The sequence below is a fragment of the Panthera tigris genome, chromosome C2 (assembly GCF_018350195.1).
Source record: "Panthera tigris isolate Pti1 chromosome C2, P.tigris_Pti1_mat1.1, whole genome shotgun sequence".
Lineage (NCBI taxonomy): Eukaryota > Metazoa > Chordata > Mammalia > Carnivora > Felidae > Panthera > Panthera tigris.
The window spans coordinates 142143468-142169577 of NC_056668.1; the positions used below are offsets into that span (position 1 = coordinate 142143468).

The following is a 26110-nucleotide window of genomic DNA, read 5'->3' on the forward strand; positions in this document are numbered from 1 at the left end:
TTAAAGACTAAAAATCCAAAGCAAATTAAATATGTAATTGCATAAAATTCATGGCTGAATTTGGTTTTATGTATGTCAAATTTTGTAAAGATAAAACTTTGTGATGTGAACCCAGACAACAAGTCTCAAATAACTTAAATGAAGACCACATCTGCTACAGAATGCACACATCTTAATGTATGATCAGATACCAAATTAAAATTAAATCATCAGTTCTTACTTATTATAGCATCTTAGTGTTTTGAATTAAAAGTGTCCTTATGAACATTTCATCCTGAGTCCCCTGATAGTGATCATTCATCCTCTTAAACATTCTGGTGACAGGGAACTCACTCCCCACCCAGCAGCCTGCCTCACTATGGGCATCTCTAATCCTGACACATACTTCTTTTTTTTTTTTTTTAAGTTTATTTATTTATTTTGAGAGAGAGAGAGAGAGAGCACAAGAGAGCATGAGAAAGGGAGACGTAGAGAGACAGGGAGAGAGAGAATCCCCAGCAGGTTCCAACACCGTCAATGCAAAGCCCAATCCAGGACTCGATCCCATGATCCATGAGATGATGACCTGAAACCAAGAGTCAGACACTTAACTGGCTGAGCCACCCGGATGCCCCCGGCACATACATCTAACGGTGAGCTGACCTGGGCCTCCTTGGAACTCCACTCCATGGTTGTGGCTCCACTTTTCTGAAGTCCAGAGAATAAACTCAGTTGTTTTCACATTTTTGGTGCCATTCCATTTTCATGCTTGTATCCCAAACTTGTTGACCCAACCTCCAACTCACCATGGAAACAGCCCCACTTCTCTCCATCAACGCCACCACTATTTCAGTCAGATCCGCCATCATCTCTTGGGAGATAGCTAGATCCGCTTCCCTTCACTCCCCCAATCCTTCCTGTCTATTCCCCACGGAGCAGCCAGCATGATCTTTGCTATAGAAGAAATTTTCACTACATGCCAGCCTATAAATGACCTTAAATTTTCTCCTCAGTACTTGAGATAAAAATTCAAAGTCCTCAACGTGGCCTAGTTAATCTGGCCCCTGTCAGCCTCCCCAGGCCCTCAGCATTCTTTGGCTATTCTCTTCCTTACTTGACATGCTACATCTCCAATTTCTTTTAGTTCCTCAAAATAATAAGCTCTATGGTCTATGAAATGTTTTCTCTAGTCTGTTTACTATTTGAGAATTAGTGGTTGTTTAGGTCTCGGATTACATGTTCTTTCTAAATAGAAACTTCCCCCAAGTCGCTAGACTAGGCCAAGTCCTTCTGGACTCTCTCATTGCTTCCTTTACCATTCTTCATCAAATTTATCAGAACTTATTTTAGATACTTAATCCCATAAATAGTAACACTAATATTATTAATAACAATACCTAATTTTACTGACGGTTCACTTGATGCTGGCACTGTGCGAAAAGCACTAGAAGCGTTATCCTATTTAGGCTTTGGAACCAGCCCATGAGTAGTTACTATTGCTACCTGTACATCACAGATGAGAAAAGGGGTTGAATGGAAGAGTAGGGATTAAAATCCAGCTGATTCCAGGGGCACCTGGGTGGCTCAGTTGGGTAAGCAGCCAACTTCGGCTCAGGTCATGGTTTCACGGTCTGTGAGTTGGAGCCCCGCGTCAGGCTCTGTGCTAACAGCTCGGAGCCTGGAGCCTGCTTCAGATTCTGTGTCTCCCTCACTGCCCCTTCCCTGCTCCATCTGTCTTTCTCTCTCAAAAATAAGTAAACATTAAAAAATAGATAGATCGATCGATCAATCAATCAATAAAATCCAGCTGATTCCAGAATCTATTGATGTTCTTAAACTTTACATGTAATATTGGTATCTGACTCCTCCACTAACCTGTTAGCCCCAAGACACATGGATACCAGTAGCCAGGGAGCCTGTCAGAAGCAAATTATGGTCCCGTTTGCCCAGTGCCACAAACTCAGAATAATGTCTCTGTACATTTTCTCCGCACCACCCCTCCCCTGGTCTTTATGGCACTCAAATACCTATGAAAAGGAGAAATTAAATGACTAAATCTGGTATTCTTGTCTTCACATCTCTGGAGACTTCTTGAATTTTTAAGGCACTTTCCAGAAAACAAATAGCAGATAATAGGATCAAACTGTGGAGACGAGCAATTTAAATACATTTGTCTGGATTCATTAGCAACAGGGCATGATCTAATATATGCAGAATTCAGATTATTCCGAAAGGGGTTTCAGCTCATTTCCCATAATATTAACAATGATAATTGCCAATATTGCTTAAGATTTACCATTTGCCAAGCTCTATGCTAAGTGATTTTCATAGTTACTTTGTATAATTATCACACCAGCCTGATGAGTTTGGTATTATTACAGCCCCCATTTTAACTGGATGAAGGAACAGAGATGCAGAAAGATGGTCCAATGTTTGTTCAGAGTCTACAGTTAGTGAAACTCAGCCCCAGCTGGGCCTGGGCCCCTTAACTGTAGGACAGCACTGTGCTGAACAAGGAAAGTTTCAATATGTAATCCTACAAACTGTGAGAGTACCTATTAATGTGAACGACAGGCTCAGAGGAGAAAGTGAAGGGAATACATCTCTTACATTCCATCAGAGGTGGTGCTAGGTGCTGGGGCAGGTACAGAACCAAGTTTAAAGGCAACTGGGCAGGAGAATGGACAGATATTCTATCTTGGGGGAGTCTGGGATTTCTATAATAATAATGAGGATTTGACTGAGCTTGATGGGGCAGATAAGTAGTCTTGAGCCAACTTAGGAGCATACATTCGTATATAAATAACAGCCAGAAGACAAGTCATTTATTCATAGAACCAGTATTTGTTAAGGGTCTGTCTTGTACCAGGCACTGCTCTGGGCTCTGAAGAGCTATGAATGAGACTGGAGAAGACCCTGCTCCTGGAGAGTTTTCCTTCTGGTGGGGACAAGACAGACAATAAGGAAACAAGTCTGCATGGACCTGTCTAACATGTCAAGGGATGGGTGCCATGAGCTTTGTAAAGCAGGCGAGAGGGCCAGAAAGCAGAGAGGCTGTGGGGAGATCAGGCAGGCTCCCTGATGATGGCAAATAACATCAGAGACATGAATGAAATGGGGCCTATGCCATGCACATACCAGAGGGAAGAGAAGTCCAGGAAAAGGCAAGAGGGAGGACAAAGGTCCAGAGGCAGTCGCATGCCAGGACTCGCAGGGAGCTCCCTGTGGCTGCAGGGAGGGAGGGAGCACCAAGGGAGCAGAGGGAAAGTGGGACGGAAGGGTGACAGGTCAGCGGGGACAAGCCCTGTGAGGTCAGAACTTTGTGAATGCAACGGGAAATGACTTCCATTAAAATCCTACTATACTGCCGGCCGGAGCACTTCTTTCTGATTTTCTTTGAAGAATTATTATACAACATAACATTACCAATTTAAAAATAGAAATGAAAAAGTGCTTGCAATTTTATCATTTTGCATGGCCTTTGCCAGTTTCCTATGTCCTTGTCTAGCCTTTTCTCACATCTGTGCATATATTTACAGTTTTTCTCAGAGTTACAAACAGCTTTACATCCTGTTTGCTTTACTTAGCTTCTTACCGTATTTGTTTTACGGCCTGATACAAAGCCCTCTGAATAATCATTCTGATGGCTGCATAATATTGCAAGTGCAGACACTACTTCCTCTTGGACCCTTCAGTGGCTTCCAAATGGTCACCATTACTGATGATACACAAATATTTTTCTAGGTTTGGATTGTGTGGCAGCCCTTCTTCTTCATGAATATGGACACAGTAAATTCGGAGAGATGCGAGGTATTTCTTGACGATCCCTACCGGTTCAGAGTTGTGAGGATAATTACCTGGTGATGGTATCTGTCACTTTCTCAGAGTAGGTGCCTTCTGGCACTGGTTCATATACCGCCTGCACTATCTGCAAAACAGATAGACTAGTGTGATGGACATAAAGAGGCCACTAGTATCTACGCTACTTGGCCACAACATGAAAGCTGCCCGATAAGCATTATGACCATGCACACATTTTAATCAGAAACAAAAACATCCCAACAAATAAAAAATTAACATCGAGTAAACAGTTCTCGAGCACAGACTGTATTCTTCAAGCTGAGTTAAAGTTAGCCTCAGATTCATAATAAATGATGTGTAGGATAATATGCCAATTGTAGGCAATCCAAACCACAATTAAAAATAAAAGACCAAAAGTAATTTGATAGATTTATTTGTATAATTTTCTATGATAAATGAAGACAATTATAGGGGGAAATGTGCCATAGCACATGACGTATATTTAGAAGAAAGGGGGGGAAATAATGAACGGGATCACGTGGTTAATAAAACAATGTGCCTGCTTTTAATTGACATTTTCATAAAAACCACAAATGATCTATTTAGGGAGAAAAGAAATGGCATTTTTAGCAACACAAGACCCTTCTGTCTCCCAACACTGCTTACTTTTGTAGCCAGGGAGAGCATGTTGGTGCTGTAGAAGGGAGGATTCAGAGTTGCCATCTGATAAAGGATGCAGCCTGCCGCCCAGACATCAGCCTTCTCCCCATACGGCTCGCTCTTCAGTACCTCAGGGCTGAATTAAAATAAGGTTGTTAATAGATACTGTAAAAGGCAGAAGAAATCAGCACAGAAAGAAGTCCAATTTTCAAGCAACAGTTGGAGATATGAGGGGAAAAAATGGAAACTCTTTATTACTAATTCAAATAAATATGTTAAAAACTATCTTTGAATTCTCCCAGACTCAGATGAATCAAGAAGCACCATCAAGCAATTCCATTTTAAGCACTAAATATCAACGAACCATATAAATATTGCCTATTAAGTGCCTAAGGAAGTTATTTCCAGAAACAATCACCCCTCTGTGGTAGAAGGAATTGTTGGCTCCGGATCTTTACTCTTCTGAAGACTTTGCACATCTCACCCTTACAACGGTCTCTTGGGCAGTGGTCATTACCCACCTCTGCCTTTGGTTTGGTTTTGTGTTGGTGTGGCCAGTGGAATATGGAAATGACAGTGAACCAGACCAGAGCCTTTGTCTTAGCAAATATTGAGTGCTTTCATTTGTCCTTTGAGGAGCTTCTGTCCATTACCAAGAGAAGAACATATCCCAGTGGCTGTTGTCCCACCAGCCTGGGTCCAGCATAAAATACACGGAGGAGATCTGCCCCAGACACTGCATAAACCTACAGCCGGAAGGAAGGAGAGCTTGCCCAGAAGGCCCAGACCTATGAGTCTAACAATAAATGCTTATTGTTTTTTTTTTAATTTTTTTAATGTTTATTTATTTTTGAGAGAGAGGGAGAGACACAGACAGAGAGCAAGTGGGAAGGGGCATAGAGAGAGGGAGACACAGAATCCAAAGCAGACTCCAGGCTCTGAGCTGTCAGCACAGAGCCTGATGTGGGGCTTGAACCCACAAACCGTGAGATCATGACCTGAGCTGAAGTCAGACGCTCAACCAACTGAGCCACTCAGGTGCCCCAATAAATGCTTATTGTTGAACGCCACTGAAATTTTTGTGATTTGTCATACAGCGTTAGTATGGGATAACTGATTGATACAGCCCCTCCCATTGCTCTTCAATTCTAGCCTATAAAGTAGGAGGAAGACCATATTTAAATATGTTGCAGAAAATGACAACATCCAACCTGTTCACCTCTTCTGAAATCACATTTCCAATCTGGACATGGATGCTGTCAGCCTTTAAATGAATTTAAAGTGTGAGAGTTTATGGTTTTGACATTTTTTTAAGTGGAGGGGAGTGCAATTCTCCTGGATATTTTGGAGTAATAGAAGTCTCCTCTATCATATTTGTAGAGTGAAACTCAGGAAAGGGTTTAAAGCACTTAATACCCACACATCCTAAATTAAGTACTTTAGCAATTCACTTCTGTATGTATTTAGGACTGTGCTCAGCCCTTTACATAAATAGAGTAGGGATTAAGGGTTAGCTTTGATGGTGGATTAAGGTATAAATAAACTGATAAATTGATATTAGAACAACCAGAGTAGACATAAATCAATGTTGACTATTAAGAATATCCAAGGAGGGGCGCATGGGTGGCTCGGTCGGTTAAACGTCCGACTTCAGCTCAAGTCATGATCTCGCGGTCCGTGAGTTAGAGCCCCACGTCGGGCTCTGTGCTGACAGCTCAGAGCCTGGAGCCTGTTTCAGATTCTGTGTCTCCCTCTCTCTCTGACCCTCCCCCATTCATGCTCTGTCTCTCTCTGTCTCAAAAATAATAAATAAACGTTAAAAAAAATTAAAAAAAAAAGGAATATCCAAGGAGTTGCTATTTTTGCGAGATTATGAAGAAGAATTCCTAGTTTTAGATTTACGTTATGTGCTTGCAGAGGAAGGTATGATTTCTAGGTCTCTCAGTTGGGCATTTTCATATTTGGTGTTTTTGAGCTCAATAGCATGGCAATGGGGGAAATGGGAATGAAATTTCCAGGACTCTGCTGGTTCTAACTGTATAAAAAGTGTCTCCTGTTGTCACCTGTCAACTGTTCACATTTAAAAGAAAATGCCTTAACAAGAAATAATGTCCTCCAGAGAAAAAAAAAATGTCCTTGGCCCCCCACAGAAAAATTTCTCACGTTTTAATCTACTGAGAAGTCAGAGGATTTGTTTCCTGTTTCCAAAAGCTCATGAAGCAGACGCTACGAGTGTTCCATCCATTTCCCCTTAGACCCCTTTTCCATTTCCTGTTCCCGCTATGCTTTCACTCTCAACAGCCAGCATCTGTACTTCTTTGGAAAATAGCCTTCATTTGTTCTCAAAAAACAATCACTCAACCTGGGGGAAAACACTTGTAGGAACAGAATTTGCTCAGTTTATTGTTCTCATCATTCCATCTCCTCCTCCTCACTGGAGACCACAAACCCTGCTCATTCCAACAGGCATTCCCCTTTGCACTCCGGCTTTGCAGCTCCCAGCAAGGCGTGGGGTCTATTCCTCTACCCCTTGAAACTGCACTTGATGTGACTTGCTTTGGCCAAGAAGATACAAGCAAAAGTGATATAAGGAGAGGCTTAGAAAATACTCTTTGGGGCTTTCTCTCCCTTCCTGCCCTGGAGAATCCTATGAACACAACCAGGCGACTGAGCCCAGGTTTGCCTGCTGGATGATGGTAACGTGTGGCCCAATTACCTCCACCCACTACCCACAGCCAGCCTACCATCAAACCTGTGCGGGAAGCCACTGGAAACCAGGTGACCACACATACTGAGCCCAGCCAATACTCTAATCAGCAGTCCTCACTGAGACCAGCCCAATTTGCCCAATGCACCCAGTGTATTGATGTTTTTAAAAAGTTTATTGTATTAGGCCACCAAGTTTTGACGCAGTTTGTTGAAGTTAACTGTTATAATAGATCTCATCAGATTCTCAAAGCTGTGCATGAGCCCTTGAATCAATGCTGTGCGTGAGCCCCTGAAAAAAGACCGAGAATTCCTTTTCCGGAAAAGAATTAAGAAAGGGAAATGAAAGACAAGCAATACAACTGCCAACTCTCATATCACTTTGCTGCTGGGATAAACTTCAAATATCCTCTGAGGTAAGAGTTTCCTAATTACAACCAAAAGCAGCAACAAATAGAACGCAGAGTCTGATTTCGAGAAGCCACAACAAAATCTTGTTATGGTCTCAGTTGTGTGCCCCAAGATTCATATGTCGAAGTCCCAATCCCACTACCTTGGAATGTGACCATATTTTACAATAAATTCTGTATGAGATGATCAAGTTAAGATGATGCCTCTAGGATGGGCCCTACTCCAGTCTGATCGGTGTCCTTCTCCCCATGAGTGTGCACAGACAGAACAACCACCATGTGAAGAGGCAACAAGAGGGTGGAATCCTGGCATCTCCAAGCCAGAGGAGACAGGCCTCAAAGGAAACTAAACTGGCCAACACTTTGATCCTGGACTCTCAGCCTTCAGAACTGTGAGAAAAGAAATTTAAGCCGCCCAGTCTGTGGTATTTTGTTATGGCAGACTTAGAAAACTAATGCAGGTTCTATGAGAAAACCTACTTATGTGTTTTTCACCTTCAAAAGAACCCAGCCTTTTGGAAATATGGCTAAAGTCATTGATTCAATCACATCTTACCAATATCATATAAGTTTTTTGGTGATTATTATTTGAAACCCATTGTAAAATAATTTGCTGTCTTGTAATGATTTCCAATTTCTCTGTTTAAAGTGAGCCCAACTACATTTAGAAAAATACAGAGATTTATAGCTAGCAATGATCAAAGAAAACATAACTTAGACAATATTAAACAAACATAGGGGCTCTTCTGACAAAGATTAAAGTATTTACAATTATGTGTGTAAAAATCACAGCCATGGTCAGTTATATGGCAATAAAAATGTATTTACTTTTACCATGTACAACATGGTGACTACAGTTAATCATAATGTACTATATACTTGAAACTTGCTAAAAGAGTAGATCACAAGTATTCTCATCACACACACAAAGAGGTAACTATGTGAGGTGATGAATATGTTAATTAACCTGATTGTGGTAATTATTTCACAATGTGTAAATATATTGAAACATCACATTGTATACCTTAAATATATACAATTTTTAATTGTTAATACCTCAATAGTGCTGGAAAAAAATTTTAAGTGAAGTCAGGGATAGAAAAGAGGTGGATGGCAAGGAACAATGTGCATTTATTATAAATATTCTAATAAATAAGTAAACATAACTCATATAGACTGAGTAGCCTTTCAGATGGGGCTGGACACTAACCACTACCTCTGTTTTAATAAGTCATAAATTCACAAATTGATAGTAAAAATGATGTAGAAGATAGATGAGGTTGAGAGGACGCTTAATTTTTTAAAACATAAACTTTTTGTTCAGATTTTAAAATTCCACTACTAGTCCTTCCCTGATATATGAACAATTAAGTTGCTAATTGCCAAGGATTTATTTCTATTTCTATTTTTTAATTTTTTTAATGTTTTTATTTATTTTTGAGACAGAGAGATACAGAGCATGAGCAGGGGAGGGGCAGACAGAAAGGGAGACACGGAATCCAGGCTCCGAGCTGTCAGCACAGAGCCCGACGCGGGGCTCTAACTCTCGGAGTGTGAGATCATGACCTGAGCTGAAGTCAGACGCCCAACCGACTGAGCCACCCAGGTGCCCCGCCAAGGATTCTTATTTACTAAGTGAGCTAAACAAGAGTATTGGACCTAGATGTCTTTTAAAACATTTTAAAATATGAATATTTTTATAACTCTTAAGTAATTCAGTAATATGATAATTCATATAAGTTTGGAGGGGAGACTTTTTCCTTTAAATGGACCAAAGTAAATGAAGTTAGATAACAGATGTTAAAAGGTTTTATGTATAAATAAGTATATTCCTTTTTCCTGCAGTAGTCATATAGTCGTCTTTGTTAAGTTGGATCATTGGCACTTACTTTGTCAGCACGTATGTGAAAATTAGAATGATACAGTGAAGATTAGCCCGACATCTCCACAAGACGTCATGCGAATCTGTGAAACATTCCATATTTTGGAAGCAGTGAGATGACAGGGAAAACTGTCATTAGGACTATTCATTGGGATTATACATTAGGACTATTCTCTAGTCAACAGAGTCATGTCCTATAGGAGTAAAGAGTGACAATTCTGACACTGCTACTCATGCAGTCTGGAATTAGCAGATGGCAAAAGCCAGACTTCTCACTGTTGGAGTGAGTCTACTGGTAAGCAAGGAAAAAGGGAGGTGTACTCTATCACAAGGCAATAAAACAGAGGTAGAGACAACACCGTGAACTTGTGTTTAGCCTATTATGGATACAGGTGATTGCATACAGAAATAGATAAAGATATGTGAATGTACACAGGTTAGTATACACACGTATCTCCTTGCTCTATCAGCTGAAAATGCTTGGAAATGACAATGCCCCAGTAGCAATGAGCACTCTTAGCACCAGATTTTGTATTTTTTTAATTGAACAGCAAAATAAATAAAAGAGTGTGTTATCCAGTTTGAGATGCCATAACAAACGCCAAAGATGGGATGTCTAAGCAGGAATAAACAGGAATTTATTTCTCACAATTCAGAAAGCTGGGAGGTCTAAGATCAAGGTACTAGCCAGTCCTGTTTCCCAGTAAGGGCCTTCTTCCTGGCCTGCAGATGGCCACCTTCCTGCTGTATCCTCCCATGGCTGGGTGGGGTTGGGGGAGGGGAAGATGGCACGGAGGGGTGATTGATCTCCAGTGTTTCTTTAAAAAAAAATTTTTTTTAATGTTTATTTATTTTTGAGAGAAAGAGTCAGAGCGTGAGCAGGGGAGGAACAGAGAGAGAAGGAGACACAGAATCTGAAGCAGGCTTCAGGCTCTGAGCTGTCAACACAAAGCCTGAGGAGGGGCTCGAACTCACTGACGGCGAGATCATGACCTGAGCCAAAGTCAGTTGCTTAACCGACTGAGCCACCCAGGCGCCCCTCTGGTGTTTCTTATAAAACCATCGATCCCATCTTCCTGACCTCATCTAAACCTAATCACTTCACAAAGGCCCAACCCTAAACATCATCACAGGACCTTCAGGAAACAATTAGTTTTCACCTAAAGCCAGGAGGTGAAGAGAAGAGATTAAGAGGAGACTGCTAATCTCAGAAGGTATTCCATGGGGTTGAAGTGGAAGAGCAGGGCAGAGGGGAAGGAATGATGGTCAATGAAAGCCAGTGGAGAAGACACCCAGGGCATGATCAGGGAGAACAGCATTCCCAGCTATTATCCCTGAAAGCCACGGCCCAGTTGTGTCCTTGACCCTAGTGTCTCCTGCTCCAGGCCACGCTCTCCACAGCCACTAAAGAGACCTTCCCATAATGGAAAGCTGATCCCTTCACCACTTCTGAGGACCAGATCACATTCTGCCATTGCCCTGTGAGTCTAACCCATTAAAAACAGCAACAACAAAACATGTAAAATCCTTCCTTGATCCCAAGTCCTCCTGTAAGTACCACTGTTTTCCTCATTTCCAAGCAAAGTTTTTTGAAAGAGTAATTCCTGCTGGCCCTCTTCACTGCTTCACACACCATCCACCATTCAACCCAACTGTGGTCCAGCATCTATTCCTATCTTGCCATTGATACAACTTCTCCCTAGAACCCCAATGGGTTACTAATTGCCTCACTTGTTTTACGTGACTTCCTTGCAGTTTCTGACACTACTGACTGAAACTTACTTGTTGAGATATATATGTTTTTCATTTATTCAATAAATAGTTACAAAGTACCTCCAAAGTACCAGGACTGTTCCACCTGCTTGGAATACATTAACTGCTTGGAATACTCGCCCTCATGAAGCTTACCTTCCAGTAAGAAGAGGCAGGGAAGATAAAAAACACAGCACAACACAATGATTAAAAAGTAAATTATACACTATTTTAGTAGGTGATAAATGCTATAGGAAATAGAAAACTTAGATTAGAGTAAAGGAAGTTAGGAATGGACGTGGGGAGGCAGGTCGTAATATCAGAAAGGGTAGTCCCTTCCTGCCTCGCAGTTCCCATACAATGGCACTTCTTTCTTTCACCCATGTGTTAAATGCTGTTTTGCGTCTCATTCTTCACTCTCTTTTTGGATAATTTCTGTCACACCCAAGGCTTCCATTGAAACCATATGGGAACAACTCCCAGATCTACTCACCATCCACATGCCCCTCAGGCACACACAGGGGGCCTGTAGTGTCTCTGTCACAAACCACTGATTCTTAGGGTTAAAGCGCTGAACTCTGAATGGTTTGCCTAGTTTACAAATCAGAGCCGAGAACCCACCCATCCTAGGTCAACAGCCCTCATGCTTTTTTGAATTCCAAGGGCTATTTCTGAGGTATAGCAAAAGGGCCAAGACATCTCTGCAGATGCTGCTGTCAGGGAAATAGTCACCTCCAGGGAGCCATCTTATTATTATTTTTTTTAATATATGAAATTTATTGTCAAATTGGTTTCCATACAACACCCAGTGCTCATCCCAACAGATGCCCTTCTCAGTACCCATCACCCACCCTCCCCTCCCTCCCACCCCCCATCAGCCCTCAGTTTGTTCTCAGTTTTTCAGAGTCCCTTCAGGGAGCCATCTTAAACCCTAGGGCCTGTTTTCTTCATAATGCCTGGTGGGACCTGTGACTACCTTTGCCCTGATATTACCTCCTGAGGCAAACATTTCTTTTCATTTTTCTACTTCTGCCTCTACTTTCATTTATACTTCAAACAATCCTTTGGCTTTTAAAGATGTGTGTGTGCATGTATGTGCATGGGAGCTTTTCCTTAATCTGAGAGACTCAGGGCTGACTACTCTGCATCCCATTGGGCCCTTTCCGATCTCAAGAGCCAATGTTTCCACAGCATCTGCCTTTTCAGATTTATCCCCAATTCTTGGTGTACCCACCATTATCATACTAGTGACCCACAGATAAACTTAACCTTCCAAATGCTAGTTCTTGCCCCAGAAGATAAACTTATGTGACAGCTGTGAGTTCATAAGAACGATCTTATATACAGCACTAATGAGCAGAAAGAAATACTAGAGCTGAAGCAGATTCATTTGTTGAAGGGTATATGAAATTGGAGAAGAAATTAGAATTTTTAGAGAAATCGAAAAACTATCATTGAGAAAGTATCTCATCAGCAATATAATGATGTAGCATCTTTAGAAGTGGTGTTGGGAGACATCATAAAAGAAAATTTTGCCTAGCAAATGTTAGAAATTACTAATAAAAGAATGTTGAGAAGTTTGGGACACAGTTAAGGCTAAATTTTTAGAGATAGGTTTCTTTTATTGAAATAATTCGCCCAATATTATTTGCTTCAGTGGGTAAGGATAGAAAAAGGATTTTTGTATCACACTGCAATGTATTAATTCTGAGTCTATTAAAAAAGTACATTCTCAGGTTCTGGCTATCAAACTTTCATCTCCCTAGACTACCTGAAAGAAAAAGGAAAAAGAGAATTTGTCAATGTTAATGAAAAAGAAACAAAAATATACATTTTAAAAGAATACAAACTATCTATCTGGGAACCCAAGATCCACTATTTGCTCAATCCAGGAGACAAAAGTCCATATGAATTCATGAGGATAAAAATCTGACCTGAAGTGACATAATTAACTGTATAGCCCAGTAATTATAGTTTGTTGAGACTGAAAAGCAAATCATGCTCTATCTTAGAATGATTCAATATAGCAGTAATGGGATGGATAAAGTGCATGCAATCACACTAGTGCGTACCTGTGTGTGTGTGTGTGTGCGCGCGTGTGTGCGCGCGCGTGTGCGTGTTGTGCACATGTTGGGGCACATGTTTATGGTTTCAGGAGGTAGGTATAATATTTCTGAGAAATAGCTCAAAAAACAATCACTATGGTGGGATGGGAGTCAATGAAAATTAATAGAGATGAGGGGAGCTGGGAGAAGCCAGAGGGAATAAGTGGCTAGGCACATTTTCTGGCGAGAGTGAGCAATGTGATACTCAGATATTCAGTGAAATGAGCAGAGTTTAGCAAAAAGGACTCTAGGCAGAATGGTGAATGCAGTTGCAGGATCCATCCATGTTCTGAATTTTTTTCTGTGAGACCCTACTTATTAAGCACCTACAGGCATAGATAGAATATGGTCCAGTTTCACTAGACCATGGAAGTGAAAGTGAATTCTGGTCCACCCAGTGCATTCCCCACCACGGAAGGGTGAAAGAAGTGAGCTGGAGGAGAGGCAGAGAGGCGGGTGAGCTTCCACTAATGTGGTAGTTAAGGAAATAGGGAGAAGAGAGATTCCTCAGAACTAACTGGATGTGAGAAGGAGCATAAGGGAAGGGAAGACCCCTCATTTCCAGGCTCCCAAGTGTCTGGCCTGGATGATGGGGTGGGAATCAGTATCATTAACATAGATACAAGTGGATCAGGTGTGGGAGAAGAAACTGATCAATTTGGAATATATTAATTCATGCCTATGAGCCCCACAGTTGAGGAGAGCCAATGGGTAATACCATTCTGGATGTTAACAGTCTCTTAAAGTTTTATCTGTTGAGGTTATGTACCCTGGTATCATGGAAATGTTCTCAGCTCATAGAAGACTGCTGCCAGTAAGCAGACAGTTACACAGAACAGTTCCAAGATTGTTTTAAATACAAACTTCTTACAGAGAGAGAATTAGACGACAGGTCAAGAACCACAGAAAAATATACTATGCCTGAAGAAAACTGGCCACACTTCGATCATAAATTTTAGGGCGTGCTGGCCCCTAGTTGCATCTAGGACTGGCAGATGTAACCAATAAAACTCCAGGATACTCAGTGGAATTTGGTTTACTAAAACGTGCAGTATTTGGGGACATATTTACACTAAAAATACAATATTTGAGACACAAACTGAAAAACTCTTTATCTGAAATTCACATTTTATTTGGCAATCCTAGTTGCAATGTTACTGGTGTACTCTCCTTTGTTAGTGTTCAAGTAGTCCTTCTTATAGAAAGGCAAACAAAAAGCTATTTATATACTAAGTATGGTTTTCTTCACTTACTTTATAAAAATAATGAAAGCAGTGTACTTTTATGGGGTATTGGGGACATTTCTCAAAAGGCATCACATTTCTCTCATGTTGCATAGACACATGTATTAATGGTTTTAACACCAGTGAAATCAATGATTAAAAAGTTCTTTTAAATATAAGCAGCATCTTAAAGTACAAAACACATATGAATATCTGAAATGTTAAATCCAGGCCCAATTTTTACAACAATGAGCGTATCTTATCTGTAAGTGATTTAGTTAAATAATAAATACACTGGACTATGATTCATCCATAGTAGCCTCATTAGTTCCAAGGTCAAGGTAGGCCATGACCAGTTTCTAGATGCCAAACCTTCATATTGGCTCACCTGCCTCCTGTGGGTTGCATTCAGGGAGATGTATGATTCAGACCTTCAGTAACATCTTCTAAACTAGAGTGCCAAGACACTCACTGGAAGAATTATCAATATATTTTCCATTAACGAGTAGGAGATGACTTTTAAAACTAAAACTGACCCATCATTTCACTGATTAATGCAGTACTTCTTTAAACTGGGAAAGCATTTATATGTAATATGGATAAAACTCATGATAGTAAAAAGAATAGATTGATGCTGTCTTATGCAAAATAGGACCTGTGAATATCAGTGCGGACATCAATCTGCTTTAATTGATGTGTTGTGTTAACTGGAAAATGAAAAGTTAAGTTAGATTCAATTTTCATCTGCCCACTAGGATCAGTGGACATTGCCCAGGTGGCACAATTGATTTCAGATCATTTTATATGACACTGCAATTAATTCTTTAGGATCTGTCCATGAGATAATATATGTGCAAGTGTCATGAAAAATTCTATGTGCTATACAAATTCAAAGTGCCACCACCACCACCACCACCATCATCATCATCATCATCATCATCATCACTATCATTATTATTTATATAGAGAAATCTGGCACCTTTCATGAGGATTATTATAATAAGTGGCTTAGAAAACAACAGGCATCCCAACGGACATGGTAGTGAAGATGGGACCATCATATTTCTGAATCCTGAAGACAGATGTCTGACTGGACAACTACACAAAACAAATATTTGACCTTTGACCTATTCAAGTCAAAGTCAGATTGGCCAAGGACTTTCACCACACTCGGTGAAAAAGATTGGTAGTGCTGACCGTGCTGTCAGGCTATGTTTTCGACCAGGTCGATCTGAGAAAAGTATGCGTGATCTCGAAACACTAGTGGCTGCCTACTCTCACACGGTCTCACCTATGCCAGCCTCCCTCCAGATCTTTGCTCCTCATTCATGGCAACACTTACCTAGGGTGTTCACTCCCTTCACCACCAAGCAATATCACCCTTTCATATACAGATCAAGTTCTCCCTATCGCATGAAATCTTCTCTTACCAAGTCAGCAAACACAGATGGCCTGACACTAAATCGTAGCAGCACCACAGCCCATACTCTTCCCTAGTCACACTTGCATCTACTAAATAAATATGAATGGAACACCTACTCTGTGCCAGGAACTACTGTAGATGTTGGGACACAGCATGAAACACACCAAAAAATTCCTGGCCTCACGGGAGTTTCTGTTATACCAAGGGAGGCAACTAACTAACCTATAAGTAAATAAATAAAAACATACTAAGTGCTATGAGAAACTAGATTCGTTATTTAGAGTAAAAGTAGATTTCATGAGTTAATTAGCATTTAATTGTTCTGTGGCATCAAGCACCTATTTGACCTTTGGAAGGTCTCGAATTTCTCATCTCTGTAAGAAAGGGAGATTTGTGAGATCTATTCTTAGTTTAAAATGCTGTGTCCATCAATTAAAGTTTAAAAACATCTTGATGACATATATATTTATACAGTGTTGTAACAAAACTAAAATTTATTTTTCAGTATGACCTAAATTCTGAGGATAGAATCAACATTACGTTCAAAATTAGATCACTTGCTACTCAAAAGCAAATCTGTGAGCAAATAAACAGTTTTTGATGATACATTACTTTTGCTACACAAGTAAAGCCTGTTTTTTGCTTAAGATTTTTAAACAAACAAAGGTTTTTTATTCCAAAAGGCAACTAGCACATATTTCAAGTCATTTGTTCTAAGAACTCATTCATTCTTTTTCATTGTAGATGTCTTAGGACTGAATCCTCACTGTATTTCCTCACAAAATGCTGGGCAAATAGATCCTAAATCCATAATGTGATGTGGCTGAGGAAGAAAAGAAAAGTATTCTTCTTTCACCTCTAAAACAGAAGCTCTATAGCTCTGAATATACGAAAAACTTTTGCCAAGGCCTCTGGCAGCCTTCTCACCATGGATTTCACTCTGTCTCCTTGCTCCTGGTAAGTAAATCATTTGCTAAACCCCAACAAAGAAAGCTATCAGTAAAACCAGATTCAGTGTGATTTGGGGAGTACAGAAAAGCCTCCACCCACGGTATCTTCCTTGAGGCTGATGTCTGCATCTCACAATAAGTGATCTCTTCTTTTATGTTAAACACTGTAGATGTTCCCAGGAAATTGATGAGGAGAAATTAGAGAGAAAAGATTAAAACACAGGGAATCAATGGCCAGAGTATTGACAGACTGGTTGACGATGACAAAGAATTCCAGAGTCATTACGTATTCAGTGCAAGAACAAGAAATAATAAATGTGACCGAGAGCCACAACAAAAATGATCATTGACAATACTAATATGAAACAAAGGAAACACTTGGGATGAGCAAATAAAAAAGTATTTAGTTCAATGACAGCCACTTGTCACTGATGAAAGGTACAACTGAAAATAAAGATTCATGAACCATAGCATATTTGCAGTAAAATGCATAAACATAAACAAAATAGAATGTTTTAGAAATATAAAGACCACTAATATGGAATGATGTGAGCCCCAAAAGGAGAAGAGGAGTAAAGAAGAAAGAGATTTTAAAGGGCAAGGGAGAAAGAATGAAGCCACTTTTTACAACTGTTCCTGGCTGACTGTAACCCTGACATGACAAAAGAAATTATTTTCCTTAATACTTGGTTTTGCTGACATTCTGGTCTGCCATAATTGATTATTGTCTCTATTAACCTAACTAAAATTAAAGTTTAAAATAAAAGCAATCGTCCACTGAATGACTCCAAGATTTCTGTGTAAAAGTTCAAGAATGAGGGTCAATTTTTACCACCATTTTATCTGCACTGAATTGCTAGTTTCCCTCCTGTAAGCAAGGAGCTAAGTGGTCTACCTAAACGTTTCTTTTTCAAGTCAGTGAAATGCAAGGTAAGCAGCTTCATACTTTAATTAGAACATTAACCTTTAAAATCTCCACATTCCCAACTTCCAACACCACGGAAATTAATTTTAACAATCTGAAAGTTTATAAAAATAATCCTTTCTTCTCTCTTTTAAATACAATAGCTGCAGGCTTTCAAAACAGAAAGAAATAAAGCACTTCATTCAGTACCAAATTTATTGTGTTCCATTTAGGAATTAACTGTTATCTGTGTGGTCCATGGGATGCCAGCTCTTTATGGAGAAAATAAATCAGTTTTGCAATGAACCTGGTGTGGCTGAATGCAATGACATCTTGACACCATGGGACTGTGGAAAATTAGCTATCTTCTTTGTGCTTTGTTTATTTCCCAATGCAACAGGAAAATGACCTGTCAAGTATGTTAGAAAGATTGCCAGATGCAACATATTTTAAAAACAAGGCACAGGGATACCATAGTCACTCAAGTAATTTCTACTCCGCCCTTTTCTTCAAATGTTAGCAGTTTAAATTGGAGAAAGGGAGAAACAGAAAAAGTGAAATAAGGATTGTACTTCGCTTTGTTTACCACATTTAGAGATTGTCACCTTAGTTTATTGTACCAACACTGGAAGATTCAGTGGTTTTAAATTGATAACTCAATTTCTTTCTTTTTTCAAATGTATGAAAACTATAAACTAACAAGCATATCAACGAGTTCATTGTCTAAGAAAAGAAACAGGTCATACACAAAAGGAGGGTTCTTGATGGTCAATGAAAACACAAAGAATTCCAGACGGAGTCATTACAAATTCAATACAACAGCAAGAAATAATAAATGTGACTGAGGGCCACAACAAAAATGATAATTTACAATACTAATATGAAACAGAGGAAACACTTGGGATGAGCAAATAAAAAAGTATTTAGTTCAATGACAGCCACTTGTCACGGATGAAAGGTACAATTGAAAATAAAGATTTATGAACCATAACATATTTACAGTAAAATGCATAAACATAAACAAAATAGAATGTTTTAGAAATATAAAGGCCACTATTATGGAATGATGTGCGCTCCCCTAAAATTTATACGTTGAGATACTAATCCCCAATGGGATGGTATTAAGAGGGGGGCCTTTGGGAGACGGTTAGATCATGAACGCAGAGCTCGCATGAAGGGGATTGATTGAGACTAGCGTCCTTTTAAAAGAACCCCCAGAAAGCTCTCTTGCCCCTTCAACATACATTGGACACAGTAAGAAGACAGCCCTCGGTGAACCAGGAAGCAAGCCTCACCAGACACCAAATCTGCCAGTACCTTGATCTTGGATTTTGTAGCCTCTACAAGTGTGAGAAATAAATTTCTGTTGTTTATAAACCACCCAGTCCATGGCATTCTGTTATAAGCCTGAACTGAGGAAGACATCCACTCAATTAAAGAACAAACAAAACACACAATAGCAGTAGGAGATTTTTACACACCAATTTATCATTGACCTAAATTAGGATATAGAAGATCTGAATAATTTGTCAATAAATATAGTTGGATAAACATCTATTGAGCTCTGTGGCCTAAAAATAAAACACATGTTCTTCAAAGAATATATAAAGCTTGCATAAACTTAACTACATGTCATGTGTAACAGACTGACCATTCTCTTGGTAACTTGTCAACAAAATACTTTTACTCATAAGCATGCCCTTGTGTACTCCTTTCATACAATATTTCTGGGCTTGGCCATGTGACTGGCTTTAACCAATGAGATATTAGCAAGTGTTATGCTAACAGATGCTGGGTAAATGCTTGTATATGGAGGCTTTATTTTGTAACTCTAACTCTTGAGACACTCCCTCTCAGCTCTCAACCACCATAATGTAGGAGATGAAGCCTGATCTAGCCATGTAAAGAGAACACATGGAAGTAAACCAAGGACTCAGCCAATAGCCCCAGGTAAGTTCCTAGCAAATGGCCAGTACCAACCATCATTGGAAGAGATTTCTCCCACCCTAGTTGAGCTGCTCACTTGGCTACCCTTCAAAAAGACCTGGCCAAATTGCAGAATTTGAGCAAATAACTATTGTATCAATCCACCAATTTGGGGGTGAATGACTATCTGAATCATTAAGGTATAAAGAATTTCTTAACTTATTCTGAAAAACTGTAACTATGTAAGGTATATTCTATGACATAATAAAATCAAATAAAAAATAATCTTCAAAGAAAAAGCCCCAAAACACTGAGATATAAAAAAAATTTTATAAGTTACTTATACGTGAAAGAGATCAAATTTTAAAAATGATTTAGGAATGGGGCGCCTGGGTGGCTCAGTCGGTTGAGCGTCCAATTTCAGCTCAGGTCATGATCTCTCGGTTTGTGAGTTCGAGCCCCGCATCGGGCTCTGTGCTGGCCGCTCGGAGCCTGGAGCCTGCTTTGGATTCTGTGTCTCCTCCTCTCTCTGCCCCTCCCCTGCTCATGCTCTGTCTCTCTGTCTCTCAATAATAAATAAACGTTAAAAAAGTGATTTAGGAAATAAAGACAATGAGAATGATACATATAAAAACTAATAAAATCAATACACTTAAAATGATTGAAGTCATAAAAAGTATGTTCTCCAACCATGCTGGAATGAAATTAGGCAGCATTAAGAGAAGGAACTAGGGAATCCATAAATCTGTGAAAATTAAACAACACATTCCTAAATAAACAATAAAGAAATTAAAGGGTAATTGGAAAATACTCTGAGATGAATGAAAACAAAAATACAACATAGAAAAACAAATGGGATGTCCCTATATCAGTGCTTACAGGGGAATTTATAGCTGTAAATGCCCATACAATGAGAAGAAAGATCCTAAAAATATTTCCTAGCCTACTACCTTAAGAAACTAGAAAAAGAAGAGCAAACTAAAAACCCCAAACAAGCAGAAAGAAGGTAGTAAAAAAATTAATGCAGAAACAAGTAAAACAGAGAATAGAAAAGCAATAAAAACAAAAGTTGGTTCTTTTAGAAATCAACAAAATTGACAACCTTTAACCTTTAGCTAGACTGACAAAAAAAAAAAGAGAGAGAGAGGGCTCAAATTGCTAAAATTAGTAATGAAAGAGGGGATTAGAAGTGAAAAAAAGGAATTGACCTTATAGAAGTAAAATAATAATAATAATAATAATAATAATAAATAAGGGAATACTAAGAACAATTGTACCAAATTAGATGGCCTAGAGGGAAAGGAAGAGTTACTAGAAACATACAAAAATACCAAAAATACCAAAACTGAATGAAAGAGAAAAAGAAAATCTGAATAGACCAATAACAAAAAATTAAAGTAATAACCAAGAAACTACCCACAAGGAAAAGCCAGGACCAGATGACTTCACTGGTGAATTCTATAATTGTAAGGAAGGAACAGTGATCCTTCGCAAAGTGTACCAAGAAATAGAAAAGGAAGAAACACTGTAACTCATTCAATGAGGACAGTATTACCATGATACCAAAACCAAAGACCTAACAAGAGAAGAAACTATAGGCCAATATCTCTTATGAATATAGACATCAAAACTTCAACAAAATACCACCACACTGAACCTAACAACATATAAAAAGAATTCTATACCATGACCAAGTGGGATTTCTCCCAGAAATCAAGATTGGTTCAAAATATGAAAATCAATCAATGTAATACACTGACAGAGTGAGAGAAATCATCTCAATAGATGCAGAAAAAGCATTTGACAAAATCCAACTCTCTTTCATGATAAAAGCACTCAACAAGCTAGGAACAGAAGGAAACTTCCCTACCTAATAAAAGGCATCTATACAATCCTCAAGCAACACCATACTTAATGATAAAAACCAAAAGAGTGCCCCTGTAACTGTAAATACAAATATATTTGGAAAAAAAAACCAGAATTTTTCCTGATGCAAAGATAACTTTCCAATGCCTTCCCCCCCCCCCCCGCCATTCTTTTTAGTGCATTTACCTTAGAAAACTTGTCATTGTGAATTCCTTCTCTGTCCCTTGAAGATGTACCTAAATAAGCCTCTTGGTCAGTTTTACAACCAGGAGTCTTTTTCTTAAGGATCTGGGAGCCATCTCCTTGAAATGTAATCATCAAGGAGTTCAGAGCCCCTACCCCCGGTTTCCATGGGAGGGTAGGAGTCTAACTTCAGCTAGCACCTGGTTCCAAGTTACAAATCTACCTCCGGTCATAAAGATATGAGTAATTTGTTTTTCTTTTGGATAAAGGCAATTAGCAAACACAGGTGGCCACCCCAACTACCAAGTGAATGTAGGATGAACTATGTGTGACAAATGCTGTTGTCAAGTCCTCTTACTTGAAGACTAGTTTTCATTTATTTGGGGAACATGTATGTATTGGGTTGCATCTGCTTACTTTTACCATTCTATCTGTACATTCTCTTTAGTGAATACCTGTGATGTAGATCCCATTCTGGTTCAATGCTTATTCAATAATAAAACTGTTTTATTTCTCTTTAACTTCTGTGGAGAGTTTGTCTGGGTTGGCAGGAGACTTTCTTTTTAGTTTATACTTCCCTAACATCTCCTAAGATCAGGAACAAGACAAGGATGTCTGCTGTTATAATTTCTATTAAAAACTGTACTGGAGTTTCTAGCCAGGGCAATTAGGCAGGAAAAGAAAATAAAAGGCATTCACACTCAAAAAAAAAAGAAGGAGAAAAACTATTTCTATTCACAGATGACATAATATTGTATGTAGAAAATCTTAGGAAATATACAAAAACAATTACAGCTAAGGTTGCATGATATAAGATCAATATACAAAAATCAATTATATTTCTATACACTAGCAATGAACAATCCAAGATTAAATTAAGAAAACAATTTCATTTAAAAGGGCATCATAAAAGAATAATATACTTAAGAATAAAAATAGCAAAAGAAATGCACCACTTCTTGTACACTGCAAATTATAAAAACGTTGTTGAAACAAAGAAGACCTAAATAAAGGGAAATACATCTTGTGTTCAAAGATTGGAAGACTCAATATTGCTAAGATAGGTGAATTAGTTTTCCCTTGTTGCTGCAACAAATTACCACAAACTTAATGGTTTAAAACACAAATGTATTATCTTCCAGTTCTAGATGGTTCCAGAATAACTCTGCTAGGCTAAAATCAAAGTTTTGATAAAGCTTATTCTTTTCTGAGGGCTCTTTTCTTGAATTTCCCAGTTTGTAAAGACTACCACCAATCCTTGACTTATGGTCCCTTCCATTTTCAAAGCTAGCAATAGCCTGTTCAGTCTTTTTCTTTTAATATGAAATTTACTGAAAAATTGGTTTCCATAGAACACCCAGTACTCATCCCAACAGGTGCCCTCCTGAATACCATCACCCACCTTCCCTTCCCTCCCACCCCCCATCAACCCTCAGTTTGTTCTCAGTTTTTAAGAGTTTCTTATGTTTTGGCTCCCTCCCTCTCTAACCTTTTTTTTTTTCCTTCCCCTCCCCCATGGTCTTCTGTTAAGTTTCTCAGGATCCACATAAGAGTGAAAACATATGGTATCTGTCTTTCTCTGTATGACTTATTTCACTTAGCATCACACTCTCCAGTTCCATCCACGTTGCTACAAAAGGCCATATTTCATTCTTTCTTATTGGCACATAGAAGAACCTTAATGTCCATCAACTGGTGAATGGATAAAGAAATTGTGGTTTATATACACAATAGAATACTACGTGGCAATGAGCCAGTTCAGTCTTTGACACAGCACATCACTCTGACACTCTTCTGCTTCTGTTTTGTATTTAAAGGCATCATTACATTGGGAACACACCTCCATCTGCTTATTCCCCTTTACCATGTAACAACATATTCACAGGTTCCAGGGATTATATCAGGATTGTGAATATCTTGGGGCAGAAGGTAGGGTGTGGGGGAGTTCATTTTTCTGCTTATCACAATGGGAACATTCACAAAGTCGATGTACAGATTCAACCCAGCTGGGGTTTTTTGCAGAAATTGACAAGCTGATCCTAAAGTTCAGGGAAACACACAGCACACAGAATAGTCAAAACAATCTTGAAAAATAAGAACAAAGACACCTCACACTTCCTGATTTCAAAACTTAATACAAAGCTACAGTAATCAAGACTGTGTGACAGGCCTAAGGGTGGCATATTTCTGGGAGTTCAGAAATAAATCTTTATGTTTATGGTCAATTGATTTTTTATAAGAATGACAAGACAATGAGTGGGGAAAGGATAGTCTTTTAAACAAATAGTGCTGGGACAACCAGATATCCACATGCAGAAGCATTAACTTAAAACCCTACCTCACATCATATATAAAAATTAACTCTAATGTATCATAGACCTAAACATAAGAATTAAAACTATAAAGCTATTAGAAGAAAATATAGATATAGGTCTTAATGACCTTGAATTAGGCAATGATTTCTCAGATAAGATACTTAAGCACAGCAACCAAATCAATAACTTGGGTTTCATGAAAACTAAAAACTTTTGTGCTTCAAAGAACACTATCAAGAGAGTGAAAAAATAATCCACAGAATGGGAGAAAAATATTTGTAAATCATATACCTAATAAAGTCCTGGTATGCAGATTAAGTAAGAATCCTTATGAATCAATAATAACAAAAGTAATCCAATTTAAAAATGGGCCAAAAAAAAAAAAAGTTGTTCATCACTAATCACAAGGAAATGCAAGTCAAAAGCGCAGTGAGGTAATACATCACATTCACTAGGATGACTAGAGTCAAAAAGACAAATAATTGTAAGTGCTGCTGATGATAAGGAGAGATTAGAATCCTCATATATTGTCGGTGGGAATATAAAATAGTGCAAACACTTTGGAAAACATTTTAGCAGTTAGCCAAAGGGTTAAACATAGTTACCATATTGAGGAGTATGACTCCAAACTGTGCCAAAATCCTGTGTGTGATCCTTCAGGTCTGACCATAGGCAGTTGCCAGGCTTTGACTAGCAGATCTCGGGAAGGGGAAGTTGCCCTCCCCACACCAGACATAGTGCACTGCCAGTGTGTTACAGTTCCCAGAGGGAGTTGCAGTCAAGAACTGAGCCCACCCCCAACCCCAACCAGCCATGTTCATATGCACGGCTGCGTTTCTAGCCCAGGCACCTCCATTCGGAGGCCTCTTCCTTACCAGAGGCCTTAAATGGGGCACTTTCCTACGGGCTTCGGCTGAGACCACCTGATGGGGGGCCTTGGTTGAGGCAGGGTTGTCAGCTACTGGCAACATTTCTACATACTACCAATGAATAGCTCCACACATCGTAAATGTATAAAAACATGGAAGAATATACAACAACTTCAGGTAGTGGTTACTTCTGGGGAGGACAGAGAAATAGAGTTGAGAAAGGCCTCCAATTGAATCCATAACATTATTTCTTTTTTTATCCTCCATTTTTTTGAGGGGAGAGGGGAGAGACAGAGAGAGAGGAGAGAGAGTCTCAAGTAGGCTCTGTGCTGTCAGCACAGGGCTCGAACTCACAAACTGTGAGATCATGACCTGAGCCAAAATCAAGAGTCAGACACTTAACCAACTGAGCCACTCAGGTGCCCCTAACATTATCTCTTTAAAGATTTTTTTTTCTTAAATAAATATAATAAATTTATTAAAATTTAATGTGCATATATAGGCATTTATTAATGTTTGAAATATTTCATAATAAAAGATGAGAAGAAATATTGAAATAGTAGCACTAGATGGTAGGGTTCGGGGTGATTATAATTTTTTCTTGATATAGTTATATATTTTTCAAGTTTTTCCAACCAAATAAATTTCTTTTATAATAGTAACAAAAACCACACATGTTTTTCAAAACCATATCACTACCAATAAGTTTACTTAAGCAGAGAACTTTAAAAAATGAGTAGTAGGGGTGCCTGGCTTGTTCAGTTAGTACAGCATGCAACTCTTGAACTCAGGGTCATAAGTTTGAGCTCCATGTTGTGTGTAGAAATTACTTTTAAAAAATAGTTTAAAAATGAACCAGCATTAAACCAGCATTTACACTCATTTTAGTGTAAAAGTCTCTATGGACATATGCTAACAGTTCAGGGCTGAGAAATGCTTTAAAAAAAATGTAAGCCAAAATTAGTATCTATTAGTATATATAAATAACTTCTACAACTCAACACCCCAAAATCAAATAATCCAATTTAAAAATGGGCAGGAGACATGAACAGACTTTTCTCCAAAGAAGACATACAGATGGCCAACAGACACATGAAAAGATACTCATCATCACTCATCATCTGGGAAATGCAAATCAAAACTACAATAAGATTTC

The 26110-nt window shown here is 38.9% G+C and overlaps 1 protein-coding gene and 1 non-coding gene across 9 annotated transcripts in view; one reads left to right on the top strand and one right to left on the bottom strand.

Annotated features, from left to right (window-relative positions):
* The window catches only part of NEK10 (NIMA related kinase 10), a 224615-nt gene that overhangs the window by 87272 nt on the left and 111233 nt on the right, over window positions 1-26110 (bottom strand). For 6 of the 8 annotated variants that reach the window (XM_042998421.1, XM_042998420.1, XM_042998419.1 and 3 more), the window contains 2 exons: window positions 4447-4576; window positions 3837-3907 (listed from right to left, as the gene is read on the bottom strand). In XM_042998421.1, the coding sequence (XP_042854355.1) occupies window positions 3837-3907; window positions 4447-4576 (201 nt within the window). Of the gene's footprint in view, window positions 1-3836; window positions 3908-4446; window positions 4577-12810; window positions 12962-14906; window positions 14990-26110 lie in introns of those variants that run through there. The other 2 variants (XR_006222036.1, XM_042998427.1) reach the window with 2 other exon arrangements.
* LOC122230844 lies at window positions 9438-9543 on the top strand. The gene has a single exon (XR_006207921.1). It is a non-coding gene; the product is annotated as a U6 spliceosomal RNA (small nuclear RNA).